Here is a 17,327-nt window from a genome sequence, read left to right on the forward strand (position 1 = left end):
AGCCCTGATTGTTGTAGAAATGTTTACTTTTTGGGGTGCAGTACTGTACGCGGAGGATGATGTCTACTGTCTTCCATGTGTATATTATTAAGTCCAGGATCCATATGTAATTAGATTAATAAAACCAATTAAGGGGTGTTGGCGGCGACTGCTAGAGAGCAGAATTGTACTGCAGGGCAATAAACCTGGCCATGCGGTGGTACCAAATCTGCAGTCTCCTGTTGTGGATTCTGACTTGCCGCCCTCCCAACCCCCCTCACTCAGCCAGACTACTGAGAATATTTGGTTTCATGGAAATGGAAACAAAGTATGGCATTTACTCTGCTTTATAAAGCCTTTGAAACATCTGTAACAAATAATGCCATTAATGAGCAAGTACATATGTTTCCATGGCGGCACGTCTTCTTTCAGCATGCCTCCTTAGTCCGCAGCTTGTATTCTAAGAATGGAGTCACGCCCAACGTCACGCCTGACGTTCAAAGTAAACAGAATCCCAGTAGCCGTCTCTGATGACTCTTTTCTTCTCAAGTATTTAGTGGCGAAGTACGAAGAAGTTACTTAATGTGCTGTAAGCACGGGTGTCAGGTGTGCAGAAAGCAAGACTCACAACAGTTGGCGAGCTCATTCCACGGCACAATGAAAGGGGTGGGGAGCAGACAACGTTAAGCAAAGTAAACAAGCAGCAGCTGTTTTCGGGAATGGTGCGTGCGTGCGCAGTCAGGTGCACGGAAAGCGAGGCCCACAGCAGTTGGCAAGCTCATTCCGCGACACAATGAAAGGGGTGGGGAGCAGAGGACGTTAAACAAAGTAAACAAGCAGCAGCTGTTTTCGGGAGTGGTGCGTGTGTGCGCAGTCTTCACTTGTCAAGCACTGCACTTGTGCTTGTGGCGCGCCGCTGCTCGCTCCCGCAAGGTGGATGCCGCCACAAGCACGAGTACAGTGCTTGAAAAGTGAAGAATGATAGCTAAAGGCCCTCCTACAGCAACGCATGCACGCTGCCTGGGTGAGACCTAAAAAAGGAGACATCATGGGAGGAGAAAATGACAAGTAACAAAAAGACACCCGCCAACTTCACGGTTATAAAGTAACTGCATTTATTAGCTTCAACAACAGAGGTATACGATGCGGTCTGACCTCAGAAAAACTATTCTTTCAGGGTTCTGAGGATACACAATTTTCTCAAAGCAAAACTGATTGCAAACAGTTATGTGTAGGGGGTGGTCAATGAAACAGGCTCTTTGAGGCATACATAATCAATATCTTTTTCTAAAAAATTCTGATATCAGTTTAACAGCTTCCGATTAAAGACCAATCATTTTCAGCTCCAACACAAAGACAGCCTCAATGATACAAACTACTGAAATGTTGCAGTTTTTGGGACAAGATACTAATGAGTGATAAAAAGGGTTTTTTCAATTACATCTGCTGCGATTTGGTATTAGCGCAGTATTAAACCATCATTTTACAGTTGAAAGGGGTCAATCATTAGATGCATAAATAACACATGTGAGTTGCTTAAAAATAAATAAAATACTTGTGAAACACGTGCTTTTAGAAAAACTTTTCTTTTAAAAAGAAAAAAAAACACTTCAAGAAATTGCTCAACGTCTACAATCAACAGCAGCCTCGAGCGACGCCAATCTGGAGAAGAATTCAAGTTATATTTCCATTTGAAGAGCTCGCCCTTTCACCCAGCAGGATAGCTTCCCATGACGTCAGCTTGTCATATTTTCAGCGGCCTGAAAAGATAAGTAAAATTCTAAATATAAACGACCTAGCATGGAACAAAACACTTTCATATATTTTCTTAATTTTCATTCAAAGAAAATAAATAAAATTGTTCAGATATTCTATTTCAAGTCGGGTAGAATGCTAATCCTAGTTAGGTTTCTGACTGTCCACACTGCATTAATAAGTCTTTCCGGAATTAAGTTGTGAATGGACACATTTCGGAAAACACTCTCAATGTGAAAACATACCATAAATGAACAAAAAATGGTTACTCGGCTTCCTCAAACCTCTGGCTAGTATGACCTAGACACTGAAGTATGTATCAACAACCTTTGCGCAAGTGCATCAAAATACCGAAAATGGCTTACTGGTAGTATTAGAAACAGGGACTTTCGGTGACACTACCAGGGCTGCATATATGTTTGCTAAAGGACAATTACTCGCCTTTATGTTTCAAATACAACTCAATCCCTGCACAGATATGCTCCCTCATATACAGAGAGCCCACGCCTCTTTTAAGTTTTAGAGGAAATGAACATAAATTCTAGGACGAAACACTACATTTTTGCAGCAAATAGTTAACTCAATAACAGCTTGGAAGTCCGTTCCACCAGACCTTTTGGGCCCAGATGCAGAATGCTCACGTTTTGTGCCATAGTTGTGGGTGCTCCAAACTGGAGACGACCCAGTTGTGAGGAGGATCACCTCATGAAGACTGTCTATAAGTGAGCCTGGAAACGACAGATGAACCAACACAAATCGATTCTGAGAGTACAACCTAATAAGCATCTTCTATCTGCTTCCACTATATAAAAGGGGAGCTAAAGACCTACTTGTTCCAGTCCACAGTTCTTTGGTCAAGTAAAGGAAGACTCCACAGATAATTCTGAAGACTGCTGTGCCACCAGAGCTGGTGTCTGCCAGACAGCCAGCTTCCCAAAGGTGAGTGGACATCACCTAGAGTCTAACCTGGAGGAGAGAGCTGTCTCCCACGTCCTGAAGCACCTGGAGGTTACCTACGTTAGAAGAAAGGGAAGGTGTGCGACAACCCTATAGAAGAAGCGACCAAATAGGCTGAGCAAAAGCAGCTGGCTGTATGCATCAGCGAGGCGAGAGAGAGCGTCTTCGTTGCTCACAGGCCTGAGTGCAAACTCTCTTGCCCTTATCCAAGGCACTGCTCCTGAACTTTGCCTGAGCAGACAAGGCTGTTGTAACCTTTAAGTTGTGCCTAAGTGGCCTGCACAACAGCTCTGTCCTGAAGAGTGCCCAGTCAGACTGTGTCAATATGAACTTGATAATTGTGCCCGAGCATACTGGACCGCTGGAGGTCTTGAAATTGTGGCTGAAGCAGAAAAAACACTGCAACGACTGCCTGGAGCTCCAAGGACAGCGCCGCTGCCCGATCGCCGTCAGCAGAGTTAGAGCTGCGCTGAAAAATGCACCAGCAAACAATCGAGAAAAAAAAGTTCTATCACGATCAATTTACTTAAGATTTAATAGAGATAACTTTTTATTGGTTTTCTATACATCGAGTAAATCGAACTATGGACTAAATCAGTTCTCCGCGCGGTCTTGTGGTTCGCGGCTGTGACCCAAGGCATTCACCCATGAGTTGCCAGTTGCCATGGTTTTATGCAATTTACAGTTTTTCATACCTGGTGACGGACCCGTCTTTTCCTTGAGTAATGGGTTTGTCAGCATTGCTTGTATAATGTTTAACTAGCAAAAGTTTGAAATTTGAATATGTGAAGATTGTATAAATATACAGTTGCTGAATAGTTTCTTGATTATTCAATACAACCTCTTTAGACTATTGGTGTTGAAACCCCAAAAAGTAAAAACATGGTCTATATCATTTTCTGTCTGTTGCTTTGACTGCATTACAATTGATAATATTTTTTGTATATAATCCTAAAAACGAATGATTTAATCCATAGTTCGATTTACTCAACGTATATATACTTAAAACTAAGTTATCTCTATTAAATCTTAAGTGAATTTATACTGCTAGAGCTCTTTTTTCCTTGTGGTGTAGTCCAGGCTCTAGAGGGTGATACAGTCCCCTCCCCCCTTTTTGTATTTTCAAAAGAAGCACCAGCTGCAGCACCATGATCTCAGACCCAACAACTCACCTGATGCCCAGAAGACTGCTTGAGACCAGTGCTTGATTTGATCTGGTGGTTTCCAGTGCTCAGCACCGGCACTTAATTGCAAACACTGCACTTATGACAGCCTGCCACGTCGTGGCACTGCTTGTCTAATTTAGAGATCAGCAGAACAACGGTTGTTTAGGAATCCAATATACTCTGAAAATTAACAATACCTGCCTCACAGCCATTCCTTTAGCTTTGGGGACCTGGAATAATCTGAACTGTCGCACTTGCATACGAGAAAGATAGCTAGTAGATGTTTTGGCAGCGATGACAGGGGCGATGGGAGGTGCAAGCATCAGTGGCCTCCTGATCAGGGCGCTGGCACTTATTATTTTACAAATTGAGCACTGCTTGAGACCAGCTGAAGACCATCAACGACGCCGTAGCCTACCTGCCAGAACAAACCCTGGGTGGTGGCCTCCGTTGCTGCCTCCGAGGACTGTAACCGAGCACAGAAGCATTCACAGCTGGAGCTTCTCCTCCCGGAGAAGGGAGAGAGAACAGGAGGAGGGAGAGAGAACCAGATGTGGGTCCCAGCCTTGAACGCTCTTCTGAAGAGCGCAGATTGGTGAGAAATGAACATGGACTAAACAAATGTACAAAGTGTAAAAGGGGAGGTGCGCACAAATTTCTAAAGGTATTGATTCTACCTTATTTACCTTAGTTCTGGGCTCTGCAGAGTAGCCATTGGTGGTAGCTGCTTACCTGCCGCATCTTTCGAGCGGCAGCAGCGTTCGAGACGGCATCTTCAAGGCAGCTTCGCTCTTCTGCTCGCTCTCCCGTTGACGTAATATGTACGTCCTGCATCAAATTCAAGGTCACGCTGAGGTGACACTTCGTGTAGCCATCTTGACCCACCAGTGTTGCGTCAAATTTCAAGCATCGATTGGAAAGTGACTCATTTGCTGAACAGGAGTGCTTTTCATGTATAGTTTATTTTAAAAGGTAATTTCTACTCCGATTTCTTCAGGGTTTTCTAAAAATTATACTCAACAGTGATACGCACACTGCGTATTAACCAAGGTACTGTCCAATTTAGTGTCTAATACTTTTCCTCATTTACTTATACTTTCATCTCTACCAAGACTAATTACCATGGCTGTAGCAACCACGAATTTAACTTCCCCACAACAATTCATGGTGAAAGATTGTGAGGTTTCTAGTCAGAGATGGGAAGAATGGAGAGATTACTTGATTAATTACTTGGACATCTTTGAGAGCAAAGAGTTAAATCCAGAAAGAAAAAAAGTAACCGGTTACATTGTTTAGGTCCAGACGGGTAAAGGGTTTACAATAGAATTGAAAAAAAAACTTTAGCTGGTAGCGAAGTCAATGTGTTAATTCAAGCCATTGCCGATCTTAATGCTTACTTTGCGCCCACTGTATGTAAAGCTGTACACAGATATCATTTTTAGGTCTCGCCTAGCGACGCAGCGCATGCGCTGCCCGCCTTGGCGAGATCTATTGTTGTCGGTTTCTTGGTCGAAAGGGGACAGGACATGTGCACGCATGCAGAGGACAGGAGTTGTGCACACGTACGCACATCTCCTGTCTGCGCTCGCAGCGCTTGAGCAGAACGCGCGCCTGGTGCGCTTTCCCGCTTACGGTGACAGCTTGTACAGGAGTTGTACAAGCCTTCGTACATCTCCTGTCCACGCTCGCGGCATTTGGGCAGAACGTGCGCATGGCGCGCTTTCACTCTCACGGCAACAGCTTGTTCCTTTCCCTGTCGTTCCTTCTTTTTAGACACTCCCTGTCTTTCTTCACCATCTCACTTCACTTCCATCACATTTCCCAGCTCTTAGTTTTCCACTACAATTTTTGGTATACTCTCTTTTTTCTCTCTATTGTCTGGCCCTCCCTCTTTGGCTTCTATGTATTGCTTTATTTACATTTTCGCTATTTTATTATTGCTTTAAAAAAAAATGTACCCTTCTTTTTCCAGCTACTTTTGTTTCTTTCTTTTGCACGTTCCTTTTTTAATGTTTTTCAATTCCCTGGCACATTTCCTTCCTTAGTACCCTCTCATTCAGTACTCTGACCCTGCCTCACCGGCACTTCCGCCACTTTACCTTTGTGGCCATACCGTAATGTTACTGTACAAAGGTTTCATTTTCCTAACATTCCCTGTATGGAAAGCATCCAATCCCGGAATTTGGCTGTGATTTGTTTACAGAATGATGTACACACAGACACTATGGACTGTATACACATGCCCCTACAGAGCCTGCCAACAGTTTACAGTATGTCCATTAGGAGAGGAGGTGAGGTAGGAGCTTACAAAGAGCCGCACAGTGTTCGCCGCGGTTACATTTTCTGTCTTGCGCCGGCTTGTGTGGAGACTACTTTGCCTCGGGCAGGCTCCCGGGTTCTCTCCTGCTTGGTGGCCCGTGTGGGCGCCTCAGAGCACCACCCGTGGAAGAGCAGAGAGTATTGTCCACGTGTGGGACTGGGGTGGCGCGATTGACAGGCTGCTGACGGCGCAGAGCCTTGGGTCACCACAGTGGCATTCCGTCTCGGCCATGCCGTCTGCAAAGTGTTTGAGGGTGCACACTTGACCGCCAGACATCACATCACGCCCAGCAGTCAATCACACTGTGGCAGCGGGGCTGGCTTGGCTGCCCTCACATTTATTTCGTCACTCTTGGAATACATGACCCTGCTAGCTCTGCTCTCAAGGCCCACTGACCCGGTATGCCTCGTACCCACAACCATCCATTTACGTACAGTCCGCAGGAATGCTGTACTGCATGGCTAACAAGGCAAGAGCTGCATACGCTTGGTTAAACACAGTAATAATCAATCTCTCACGTATACGTGAGACATAACTTATATACTGAAGAATGGAACAGGTCTGATGCTTGTACTGTCCCTCAGCCCGTCCACCTGTATCAATGCATATAACATACAACCCCACATGTTCCTACGTTAGTCTATGTATGTCCATCATTATCGATGTATTACCCAGAAAACATGGATCACCGTGGTTAGGAAGACTTGAGAAAAGTGGATGGCGAACTCGCTTGGTTAACACATGAAAAGCTTTTCCAACAAAACGACAGCTCAGTGTTTTAAAGAGCTGCTTTTCGGACCTGGTCCAAGGCTAGCTGACCTAAATAAAATGGTTTGAATTATAGGGACTTGGGGAGTTACTCCAAAGCTAGAGAAATTAATCCTCAAACTAGTATTACCGCAGACACTTTGGGCACCAGACATTAGAGTCCAGTGCATGCTAGAGATGATTTACTCTACAGTGTGTTTGATTGACATTAGACTACAGTGCATGCTATAAATAGTTTCCCGAACTTTACAGCCCATTGCACATCAGCACATATGAAAAGTTTGACACAACTATAAAGGGAAAAATGAATACACATCAGAAGTGTTTTTGTATCATCATGTCTCACCCCGCCTCTAACCCCGCCCACTACCACGCCCCTAGCTCAATTTAATGAGTACCTGCACTTATTTTTTGCCATTTAAAGCACTGGCCTTTTTACTTCGGTTGTTACACCATAAGTCTTATTTAGTGTGTAAGCACTATTTTCTTTAATGCATTTCTCCTACTGCAGGCACTACCTGCTTTCCTGCAACATTCAGTGCACAATGTGCACTTTCACAGGGCACTTTTACTAAAAAAAGCTCTAGTTTGTCAATTTGACAAACAAATGATTTTTGGGGTAAAAGCTCAGCATATAGGGCTTTCACTTTAATAGGGGCCACTGACCTTTCTTTAGACAAGGCTTGTCTAAAGAAAGGGGGGTGACCTCTATTAACCTGAAAGCGCAGCATGGAGTGCTTGTAAACAACAACCATTTGCAATGCAATAGGTCTAGCATTTTAGAAACTTTGACCTATTGGTATTGTAAATGACACTGCCTTTTATTATTGCAGGATTTTATACGCAAAAGTGAAACGCATTCTCAATTACAATGCCAATAGCTAAAAATCTCACAATTGCGAGACCTATTGCATTGCAAATGCTTGTTACCATAGGAAGCAGGAACCCTATGAGAAAGTGGAAGATTACATTGCTTCTCTAAGAAGACTAGCCTTGTCCTGCAAGTTTGGAGTCATTGAAGAAGAGTTAATACGCGACCAATTAATGATGCACTTTAACAACCAAACGCTGCAAGATAAACTTTGGATTAATGGGGATGCTAGTTTGCGGGAAATTTCTGCTATCATCAGCAAGGCCGAACTAACGTCAGGATGTGCTAAAACTGTCCTTGCCAAATCCAAAGGAGATAATAGTGATGAGCTGGTGAAAGTAATAAAAACTAATTAAGACTGGCCTGAACTAGTTAAAAATAAAAAAAATGACAAACTACCAGTTATAGAGAGAGGAGGGAACAAAGAACGTACAGAAAAGCCAGTGGACACCAAAGGGAGGTGTTAAGGCTGTGGTAGTGTGGAAAATTAGTACGGTCTGGTAAACATTATCTGCGCCATCTTGTCTTTTTCCCTGATGCTACACTTTTTGTCGTGCGCACCCGCCATTTTAGGTGCCTCGATCGGAACAACCCTTTTTGCATGCCACTGGCCCCCGGCATAGCCCTCCTCCCTCACAAAGCCCGCACTCTGACAACCCCCGCTCGCACATGCCTTGGGTCATAAACCCCTCTTCAGCGCAGCTCTGCCTCAGAACCCCATCCTGTCCCCAGCGCGACACCTCCCTTCCTTCTTTTTATGGTCCCAGGCCCTTTTTTGATACAAAACCCCTTTTCCTGTGTGCCCGTTTGTCTTCCTCGTTCCCAGGCCGACACCTAGCTCTGCCAATACTGTTTATTGCCCCTCCCCGTACAGTAGAAAGCTTCCCTCATCAAAGGACCCTCGAGTTGATCAATGCCCCCACCCTATGAGATCCGATCAAACCCCCACATTCCGTGAACCGGCGGAATGTCCAGCTGCGCGATAATCATCACCTGTCGTGACCGGGGTGGGGACTTCTGCTGTATATGTGTGTGGGAACGGGCTTGGAGAGGGGATTCCGAGAATGTCTTTCCGTACATCAAAGCATTTGCCATGAATATGTTATATGTAATAAAGCAATAAAGCTGCGTATAAGAGGCCAGGCCTCAGAGATGCGGTTAGAGCACCTCAGAACGATACCTGCTATTTGAACTGATGTGTTCTCCTCCGGAGAGAATAAACCTTGTTTCCTGCCTTCCCGTCTCCAGCGCCTGCCTCTTCATTGATTAATAATTCGTGGGTTAAAGAGGCGATACCGCCGGGCAAATATCGATTGTCCCCTGACCTTAGATTTAACAATTGGCGTCCCAAGCGTGGGGCCCATCAGCGACTCGTGGATCCAGTGGGAGAGGTCCTGACGACAGAGTGAACGACTGCAACGATCGGGAGAGCTCTTGCCCAATAGACCCTCGTCTGGCAGCCGATCATCCGAACTTCACTGGTTCCGAACAGACCTCTCCCGAGTGATCTGCGGTCCTGACTGGGAACCATCAGGAGTGCTGCGAGGAATACAAAGAAAAGAGGACGATCGGGCGCTGGATTCGGAAGACAAGAAACCGTCCATACGGTCCGGGTAAGGTCGTGTAGACACGACGAATCATGAAATAATTGTTTAATTGTTCAGAAAATACTAGTATTACTCTTTGTTGACCTATTTGGAGATTCACTGTCTGCACACGAAGAAACAGTAGGCTCTTTTCTCTTTGCAAACAGTGAAGGATAGGTAACGCAGCCGTCGCGCCTATCTTTCTCCCCCACTGAATCGAGTATTTATTAACGGCCACTGATTAACTGTTTTTGACCCCGAGCTACTGTTCGCGGATTGTTTTCTGGAGATTCTCTGTCTACAAACAGGAAAGAACAGGTTCCCCTTTGCAGATAGTGAAAGGGTAGAGGACGCAGATCTTTTGCGAATCTACTTATTCTTCCCACTGGTCCTCTTTTTGTTCATTTGATATTGGTTCATGAGGTATTCACTGCCTGCAAACAACGTAGAATAGAAATATTCTGTCTAGTCTTTGCACACAGTGATAAGATAGGCAGTGCTGACTTTTGTCCCTCGTTGTGAGCTGTCATGTCTGTCTTCTCCCCACTGGTCGATAGCTGGTTCAGCCCGGACCGTTTATTAGAGGTGGATCATCTAGCTCCGCTGGAAGGCACCCCTAATAAAGACATGTTTATAAACTATGGATTAGTTACCATAGCCTATAGTAAACTGTGGCACAGGTATACCAAAGAAAGTCAAGAGAAACAGTGGCCACTGATAGGATCCTTCGATCTTGATAAAATAGAAACGTTAGAAATAGCCCTTCGTGATAATAAGACAACGCCTATTATGCTCGACTGCCTCGGTATGTGGCGCAAAGAGGCAATGCAACGAAAGAATAGAGACGAGGACAGAGCAGGTAAAGGAACATATCGACAGGACGACCCCAGAACACAACGTCCCGAAAGTAATCCCCCGACACTACGCACAGGACGGCCAGACTTAGGGCAAAACCAATGTGCTTTTTGTAGATATGCCGGGCACTGGAAAGCCCAATGCCCGACTCTACTGAACGTGAGTAGGAGCAGAGGACTGACGGGAATAACAGGCCGGCAGAAAGGGAAAAGGCGCGAGACAAAGATGAATCAGACTGACTTGAACAGGCCAGATAGAACCACCACGTTCGATTACGCCCGATGGCACAGATTTCGCCAAGCCGATTTCAGCGACATGTTCGAGTCCTCATAGATCAAACAACGATAAGACGGGAAAACCCAGTGTAGCTCTAAATTGACAGACGACAAACCCCGAAGAAACCCGAAAGAATAACGTGCACACATGATCAAGCAACCTTACGTTTAGCCAAGTAGGGAAAAGTCTAGGGTATTTCGAGGTTAGGGTTACACAAGTATCCTTCGCCGAGAGGACTAGGGATATTGCCCATGTCTGAAAACCTACTACCTCCTTTCTTCCGCATCCTTATAGGCATATAACTAAAGCCTGCCCCATTGCTCTAACAAAAAGTATGCGCAGCATATAGAAATAAGATAATTGTGGCCAATAACTGTTTTATGTTTGTCTTGGGTCTTTCTATATAATACTTGTACTGTCTCCCCGTCTGAGTTTGTGTGTACGTGATGCATGAATCTGCGTCATCCCTCTGCCTGTGTTACCGTGTTACTTAAACTTCTGTTAACAGAAGCTTTAGCATGAAACAACCTGGAAAGAAAGGAATGAGAAAACGAAATCCGTAGGCCACTGATGAACTTGAACTTTTATTTAACATGACGAACAAGAAACAAATAACAGTAAGCTAGAAAATGAAAGTCAGCAGAACATTCGCCCCCCCCCATTCTGGAACCTTCCAAAGTAGGGCAGGGCTACGGCTACGCCCAACCGGCAGCAACCCATATAAGGCGGGTCCTGCTGCCAACAGTCGGCCAGGAAATCGTAACATAGGGTGGAGCCGGAGGAGAGACAAGGGCCAGCGGGACCCAGCCAGGGGATCACCTTGACCACACCGGAGAGTTGTAGGGGGGGGAATGTCTATGTCCTCGACCCCCCCCCTCTCTCTCTCTCCCCCAGTCCGGCCACGGTGGCACGTGAGAGTTGCAGATAGTCCCGCCACATGTCTCCCCGGTCCGGCCACCAATGGCCAGGGACTGGGGCCAACTGTATCCGGCTGCAGCCGATGAGCCAAGGAACCCGTTCATGGGGCCAGAGCAAGAGGCGTCCGGCCGACATCCACCGGAAGCCCGGCCCAGAGACGGACGGGACATTTTTCCTTTTCTCCTCCGTAATGGCCGCGACAACGCGCCAGGCGACACTCCTTCCTTTTCTCCTCCGTAATGGCCGCAGCAGCACGCCAGGCGCCACTTGAATAATGGCTGCGACAACTCTGGGGAGAGGGATGTCTTGTACATACCTCCGCGAAAATTAGTCCAGGTCGGGCTGGGAGGGAGAGGCGACGCGGACGAGCCTCTCCCACCTCCACGGGTAGGAGGTTTCCCAGCCCCCGGCCCAGCGCCGAACTCCTCCAGCCAGGCGGTGGTGCCAATACCTGCATAGCACCGAACATACCATGGTGGCGCCCCAGTACTTGCGCAGCACCGAACATGCAACGGTGCCGATACTTGCGCAGCACCGAACATGCAACGGTGCCGATACTTGCACAGCACCGAACATGCACCGCAGGTGGCCATACTTCCGCAGCACTGGACATGGGTTCATTCCAAAAGGTCTCCTCCACTCTTGCAGACTCGACGAAGGGCGGCTGCTGCAGGCCTCAAAATGGCGTCTGGGCCCCCTGGAAGGCGGGTCTCGGCCGCTAGAGTAACTGTGAACAGCAACGTAACTCGGGCGCTTGCCCACCGGAGCACGAGCCCCCACCTCCAACAGCACCCCCACAGCCTTGAAGATTCTACAAAAGTCCCCGGAGCCCTCGGCCCCTGCAGGCTTCCGGTGAGGAACAACTGCCTTGGTCGCTAACGAAATAAGCATGACATAGCCACTCCTTCTGTTAGCATGAATTCTCGAACTACCGAAAAGGACTCTGGTCCAACTGCCGGTTGTAGGAGACATTTTTCCCTGACGCTACTTCCGGACTAACCCGGCCCCGCCCAAAATGGCGCCGGTATCAATAGGAACTCACGAACATCTCGTGGTGTTTTTTTTTTGCTAAAAAGACTCGATGTTCTGAAAAATATATATGATCCTTTGTACACTTGACGGAAAAAAAGGAAGGATTCACTCGGCGAACATGTAAAAGGACCTCGTGAAAAATGTTTTTCAATGTACGATTCATTATGATATTATCATATCTGACCTGTAACCTCGCTTATGACACACTCCCATGGTATACCTATAGGAATTTGATTACAACTAGTCCAACTGTGTTTCCAATTATGAAATGAATGCCCCTTGGTCCCTCAACTATTCGATAGACGTTTTTAGTTCCCTGCAAATGAATGAATGAACCTTTTTAAACATGTTTTTAACCCTACAAGATAGCCCCCCCCCCCTCTACTGTACGCACTTTAGCCATTGCCGTATCCGGCCAACCCCGATCACACTGTCCTATCGACATGCTGAACGATTGTGCAAATAAAGGTTTTCGAAACTATGAACGGGTATTGCATGCTTTATTTAAAATATGGGATCGGCGGGAGAGTTTTTTTCTGTGCACCCTACTCTGCTCTCTCTTTAAGGTTAATAGAAGATGGTTGCCCAGCCCCGGATGGAGGATCGAATCTAAGACACGACACTCTGCCGTCAAATATGCGACTGACTCAGGGACTCGCGCATGGAGAAAGACCTCGATTTCTGGGGTTGGGTAAGACGAAACGGTGTAAAAGATGGAATATAAAGGATGGGTAAAGCGAAACGATGTAAATGATAGAATATTATAAAGATACGACACTCAAAGGTACTAGGGAACAGAGTTGACCGAAGAGCTGATAAACCTTAGAACATCACAGCGTTGGAAGAGATTTAAGGACCCCGATAGCTAAGTCCACCTGCCAACTAGAAACCTCGCGCTAAGTGCTTCTGATTCTCTAACGTTTTTCTACTCACAGCCTATAAGGACACACTGCCCCCCCCCCTTTTTTTTGGCTCCAGAAACCACAACCCCAGGGATTCTATCCCGAGGAGATAAGACGAGTACGAGGTAAGTAAAAGACTTTCGTACCCGTGCTTTTGATATGCTCGAATGTTGTCCCCCTCCCCTCCTTTTCCCCCCCTGCAGGCCACATCGGAATCACGACCAAGGTACGGTGAAGATCTGAAGCCTCGCCATGTCTGATACACGAAGCGGACTAACACTGCCTGGTGGCACCTAAACACACCCACAAACTGCTCTTGTACCAGAAGAGCCAATAAATTGTATGACATGATGAAAGCGATCACCCTTGATCCGTGTTGCGTGAATGGACACCTGTCACGTATGTCTGAAACTATGAGATGATGTTTGTGTATGACTGACGCGTTGACTTAACTGGTTAAAGGACCGAGAATGCAAGAAATGCGACACAATGGTGCCCTTTTACTCGATGCATGTCCCCTGTACCCGGCCTAATGCTCGTCCATCCCAAACTGCATGCTTTCAACATTCTAACACGGACCCGTAATGTCTTATGTTGTATAATACGCTGAATAGCCTATCTTAATGCACGGCCACTCCCCATGTCGCACGTGTACTATTTAGCCTGTTGTTGCATATCTCTCTCTCTCTCTCTCTCTCTCTCTCTCTCTCTCTCTCTCTCTCTCTCTCGCTCTTCCGAACGACTAGCACCTAAATTGGCAAACCGCCACCCCTAGTGCACCACCAATTGGCCCCAAATACCACAAGTATTTGCTCGAAATTTATCCTAAATAAAAAACCACCCTGACGCCGTGTCACTACCTCTCCTTTCTGCTAAAAAAATTGATAAAACCGAGATTTGGCCATTAGGGAAAGGACAGGTAAGACGACTGAGGTTCCCTAATCTGACCCGAAATAAGGGAACTACATGTCAGCGGCTCCTGTGTTATAAAAAAGATGCCTCAGATAACGCGACCTTCCCCGTCCCGAATTGTCACAATACCCAAACAGTAAAGGTGAGCGAAACATCCTCAGGTTCCCGGAACGCCCCCTGTTTCGTAACAGCTGCCCCAGACGAGAGTTATAAAACTGTCCCTCACCCCTGGTTGTAAGAGATGGGTCGATTTACGCCCTTACCACAGTTTTCTATGTCCCTAGTTGCTTTTCATAAAACCCCGGTTTTTTTAATTAAGTAGTCAGGTTGTAAGAGGCCATGTAGAAACTAGAACGATGTTTGCAAAATTAAGATTAGACCGAAGTGAAGAAATCGTTGCAATGAACCCTGTTGAAAGTAAAATGTTTAGCTGAAAGGCAGGATGCATTGATAGAATGAAAAATGTTTAGCCTATATTCATCTCTCAGAAAGATACCTATCAGACCATGGTGATAGCACATTGCGTTTTTTGATATAAAGCCCAGGAGAACGGTATAGCTTTGTAAGGCTCGTACTAGGAAGGTGGGTCTCCGTCAAAAGAACTGACGTAACTGTAATACAATAAAAGGTACCGGATCTCGTCCCACGACCAACAAACACCAAAGAAATGGTTGTGAAGGAAAGTTATAGTAAATCCAGCAGGCCCATCATCAATCATTTATATGTTATTTGCGAACCCTAATATGACGGACGTTTCCATTTTTGCCGGGAGCTGGGAGAGAAATAGACTTATGTGATTACCTTCCTCTGCCAATTCTCTAAAGACTGTCTTTTCAAACTCATTTAAGGGTACGACTGTCGGAGGAAAGAAGGACCGGATGTGGGAGCACGTGGCCTGACTACAGACTATGGAACATCTGCGACATTGGCCAAGGCGAGACCGCGACAGTAAGGAGCTGCAGGACGAGGCACTGTTTTCGACAAAATAAGAGGAAAGGGCTGACCTGATGCCCCTGCTCGATGTTCAATGTATGCCGAAAAGTCCCCGCTCTCTAAACTCGGTCATGAGCCCGCCTACCTGAAATTTTCCGTCCCCCTAGTCTGTTCCCGATCTGGCCCTGCTCCATCCCCCTTTTTCTCCGACCTACCCTAAAGGACTGCTCACACGCACATTTCTTCCATCTGAACCTTTTTGACAATCAACTCAAAGGACACAGGGCGAAAAGGACCTTTTTGACCAGAAACGCGAGGAAAAGGTCGTGCCCTGCAACGCGGGACCTAGAACAGAGCTGGACCCTTAGCTCCACCGCCGGTGCTCCACAGCGCCAACAAAAGACGACAAAGAATGCTGAGAACTAATTTAACTTCGAACATTGACACCCTCAATCATCGTTTTTGCTACGTCTCATTTCTCTCCCAGCCACCATTGTATTAATTATGCCCCAACCAAACATGAACAGAACTCACATATGTAATGACCTATCAATTTACATTCAAAACGACTATAAGTAGCTGTGAAATGTACTCAATGCTCTCACTACAGAATCATTTTTGTCTGTTATTGCATTACTATGACTTTCCTGCAAACGAGTTTTATCGATAGACCCGCCTCCTAAGATGAAAGATTTTAAAATGTAATGTTTATAACTCCTTCACCTGGGTACCTACTTCTTTTCCTATGACCACCACAGTCGACATGAATTGGAAATAGGCCAGCAAGATGTCTTGGATATGTTAAAGGGAGGACTGTGGAAAATTAGTACGGTCTGGTAAACATTATCTGCGCCATCTTGTCTTTTTCCCTGATGCTACACTTTTTGTCGTGCGCACCCGCCATTTTAGGTGCCTCGATCGGAACAACCCTTTTTGCATGCCACTGGCCCCCGGCATAGCCCTCCTCCCTCACAAAGCCCGCACTCTGACAACCCCCGCTCGCACATGCCTTGGGTCATAAACCCCTCTTCAGCGCAGCTCTGCCTCAGAACCCCATCCTGTCCCCAGCGCGACACCTCCCTTCCTTCTTTTTATGGTCCCAGGCCCTTTTTTGATACAAAACCCCTTTTCCTGTGTGCCCGTTTGTCTTCCTCGTTCCCAGGCCGACACCTAGCTCTGCCAATACTGTTTATTGCCCCTCCCCGTACAGTAGAAAGCTTCCCTCATCAAAGGACCCTCGAGTTGATCAATGCCCCCACCCTATGAGATCCGATCAAACCCCCACATTCCGTGAACCGGCGGAATGTCCAGCTGCGCGATAATCATCACCTACCGTGACCGGGGTGGGGACTTCTGCTGTATATGTGTGTGGGAACAGGCTTGGAGAGGGGATTCCGAGAATGTCTTTCCGTACATCAAAGCATTTGCCATGAATATGTTATATGTAATAAAGCAATAAAGCTGCGTATAAGAGGCCAGGCCTCAGAGATGCGGTTAGAGCACCTCAGAACGATACCTGCTATTTGAACTGATGTGTTCTCCTCCGGAGAGAATAAACCTTGTTTCCTGCCTTCCCGTCTCCAGCGCCTGCCTCTTCATTGATTAATAATTCGTGGGTTAAAGAGGCGATACCGCCGGACAAATATCGATTGTCCCCTGACCTTAGATTTAACAATTGGCGTCCCAAGCGTGGGGCCCATCAGCGACTCGTGGGTCCAGTGGGAGAGGTCCTGACGACAGAGTGAACGACTGCAACGATCGGGAGAGCTCTTGCCCAATAGACCCTCGTCTGGCAGCCGATCATCCGAACTTCACTGGTTCCGAACAGACCTCTCCCGAGTGATCTGCGGTCCTGACTGGGAACCATCAGGAGTGCTGCGAGGAATACAAAGAAAAGAGGACGATCGGGCGCTGGATTCGGAAGACAAGAAACCGTCCATACGGTCCGGGTAAGGTCGTGTAGACACGACGAATCATGAAATAATTGTTTAATTGTTCAGAAAATACTAGTATTACTCTTTGTTGACCTATTTGGAGATTCACTGTCTGCACACGAAGAAACAGTAGGCTCTTTTCTCTTTGCAAACAGTGAAGGAT

At 46.4% G+C, this 17,327-nt stretch overlaps 1 protein-coding gene across 2 annotated transcripts in view; it reads right to left on the bottom strand.

Moving 5' to 3' along the window:
* Positions 1 to 1,070: 1,070 nt before the first annotated feature.
* The window catches only part of MZT1 (mitotic spindle organizing protein 1), a 131,183-nt gene continuing 114,926 nt past the window's right edge, over positions 1,071 to 17,327 (bottom strand). For both annotated transcript variants that reach the window (XM_078657421.1, XM_078657422.1), the window contains exon 3: positions 1,071 to 1,739. In XM_078657421.1, coding sequence (XP_078513547.1) covers positions 1,716 to 1,739 — 24 coding nt within the window. In that variant the 3' untranslated portion in view covers positions 1,071 to 1,715. The remainder of the gene's footprint in view (positions 1,740 to 17,327) is intronic.

Source organism: Lissotriton helveticus, chromosome 8, assembly GCF_964261635.1.
Source record: "Lissotriton helveticus chromosome 8, aLisHel1.1, whole genome shotgun sequence".
Taxonomy (NCBI): Eukaryota; Metazoa; Chordata; class Amphibia; order Caudata; family Salamandridae; genus Lissotriton; species Lissotriton helveticus.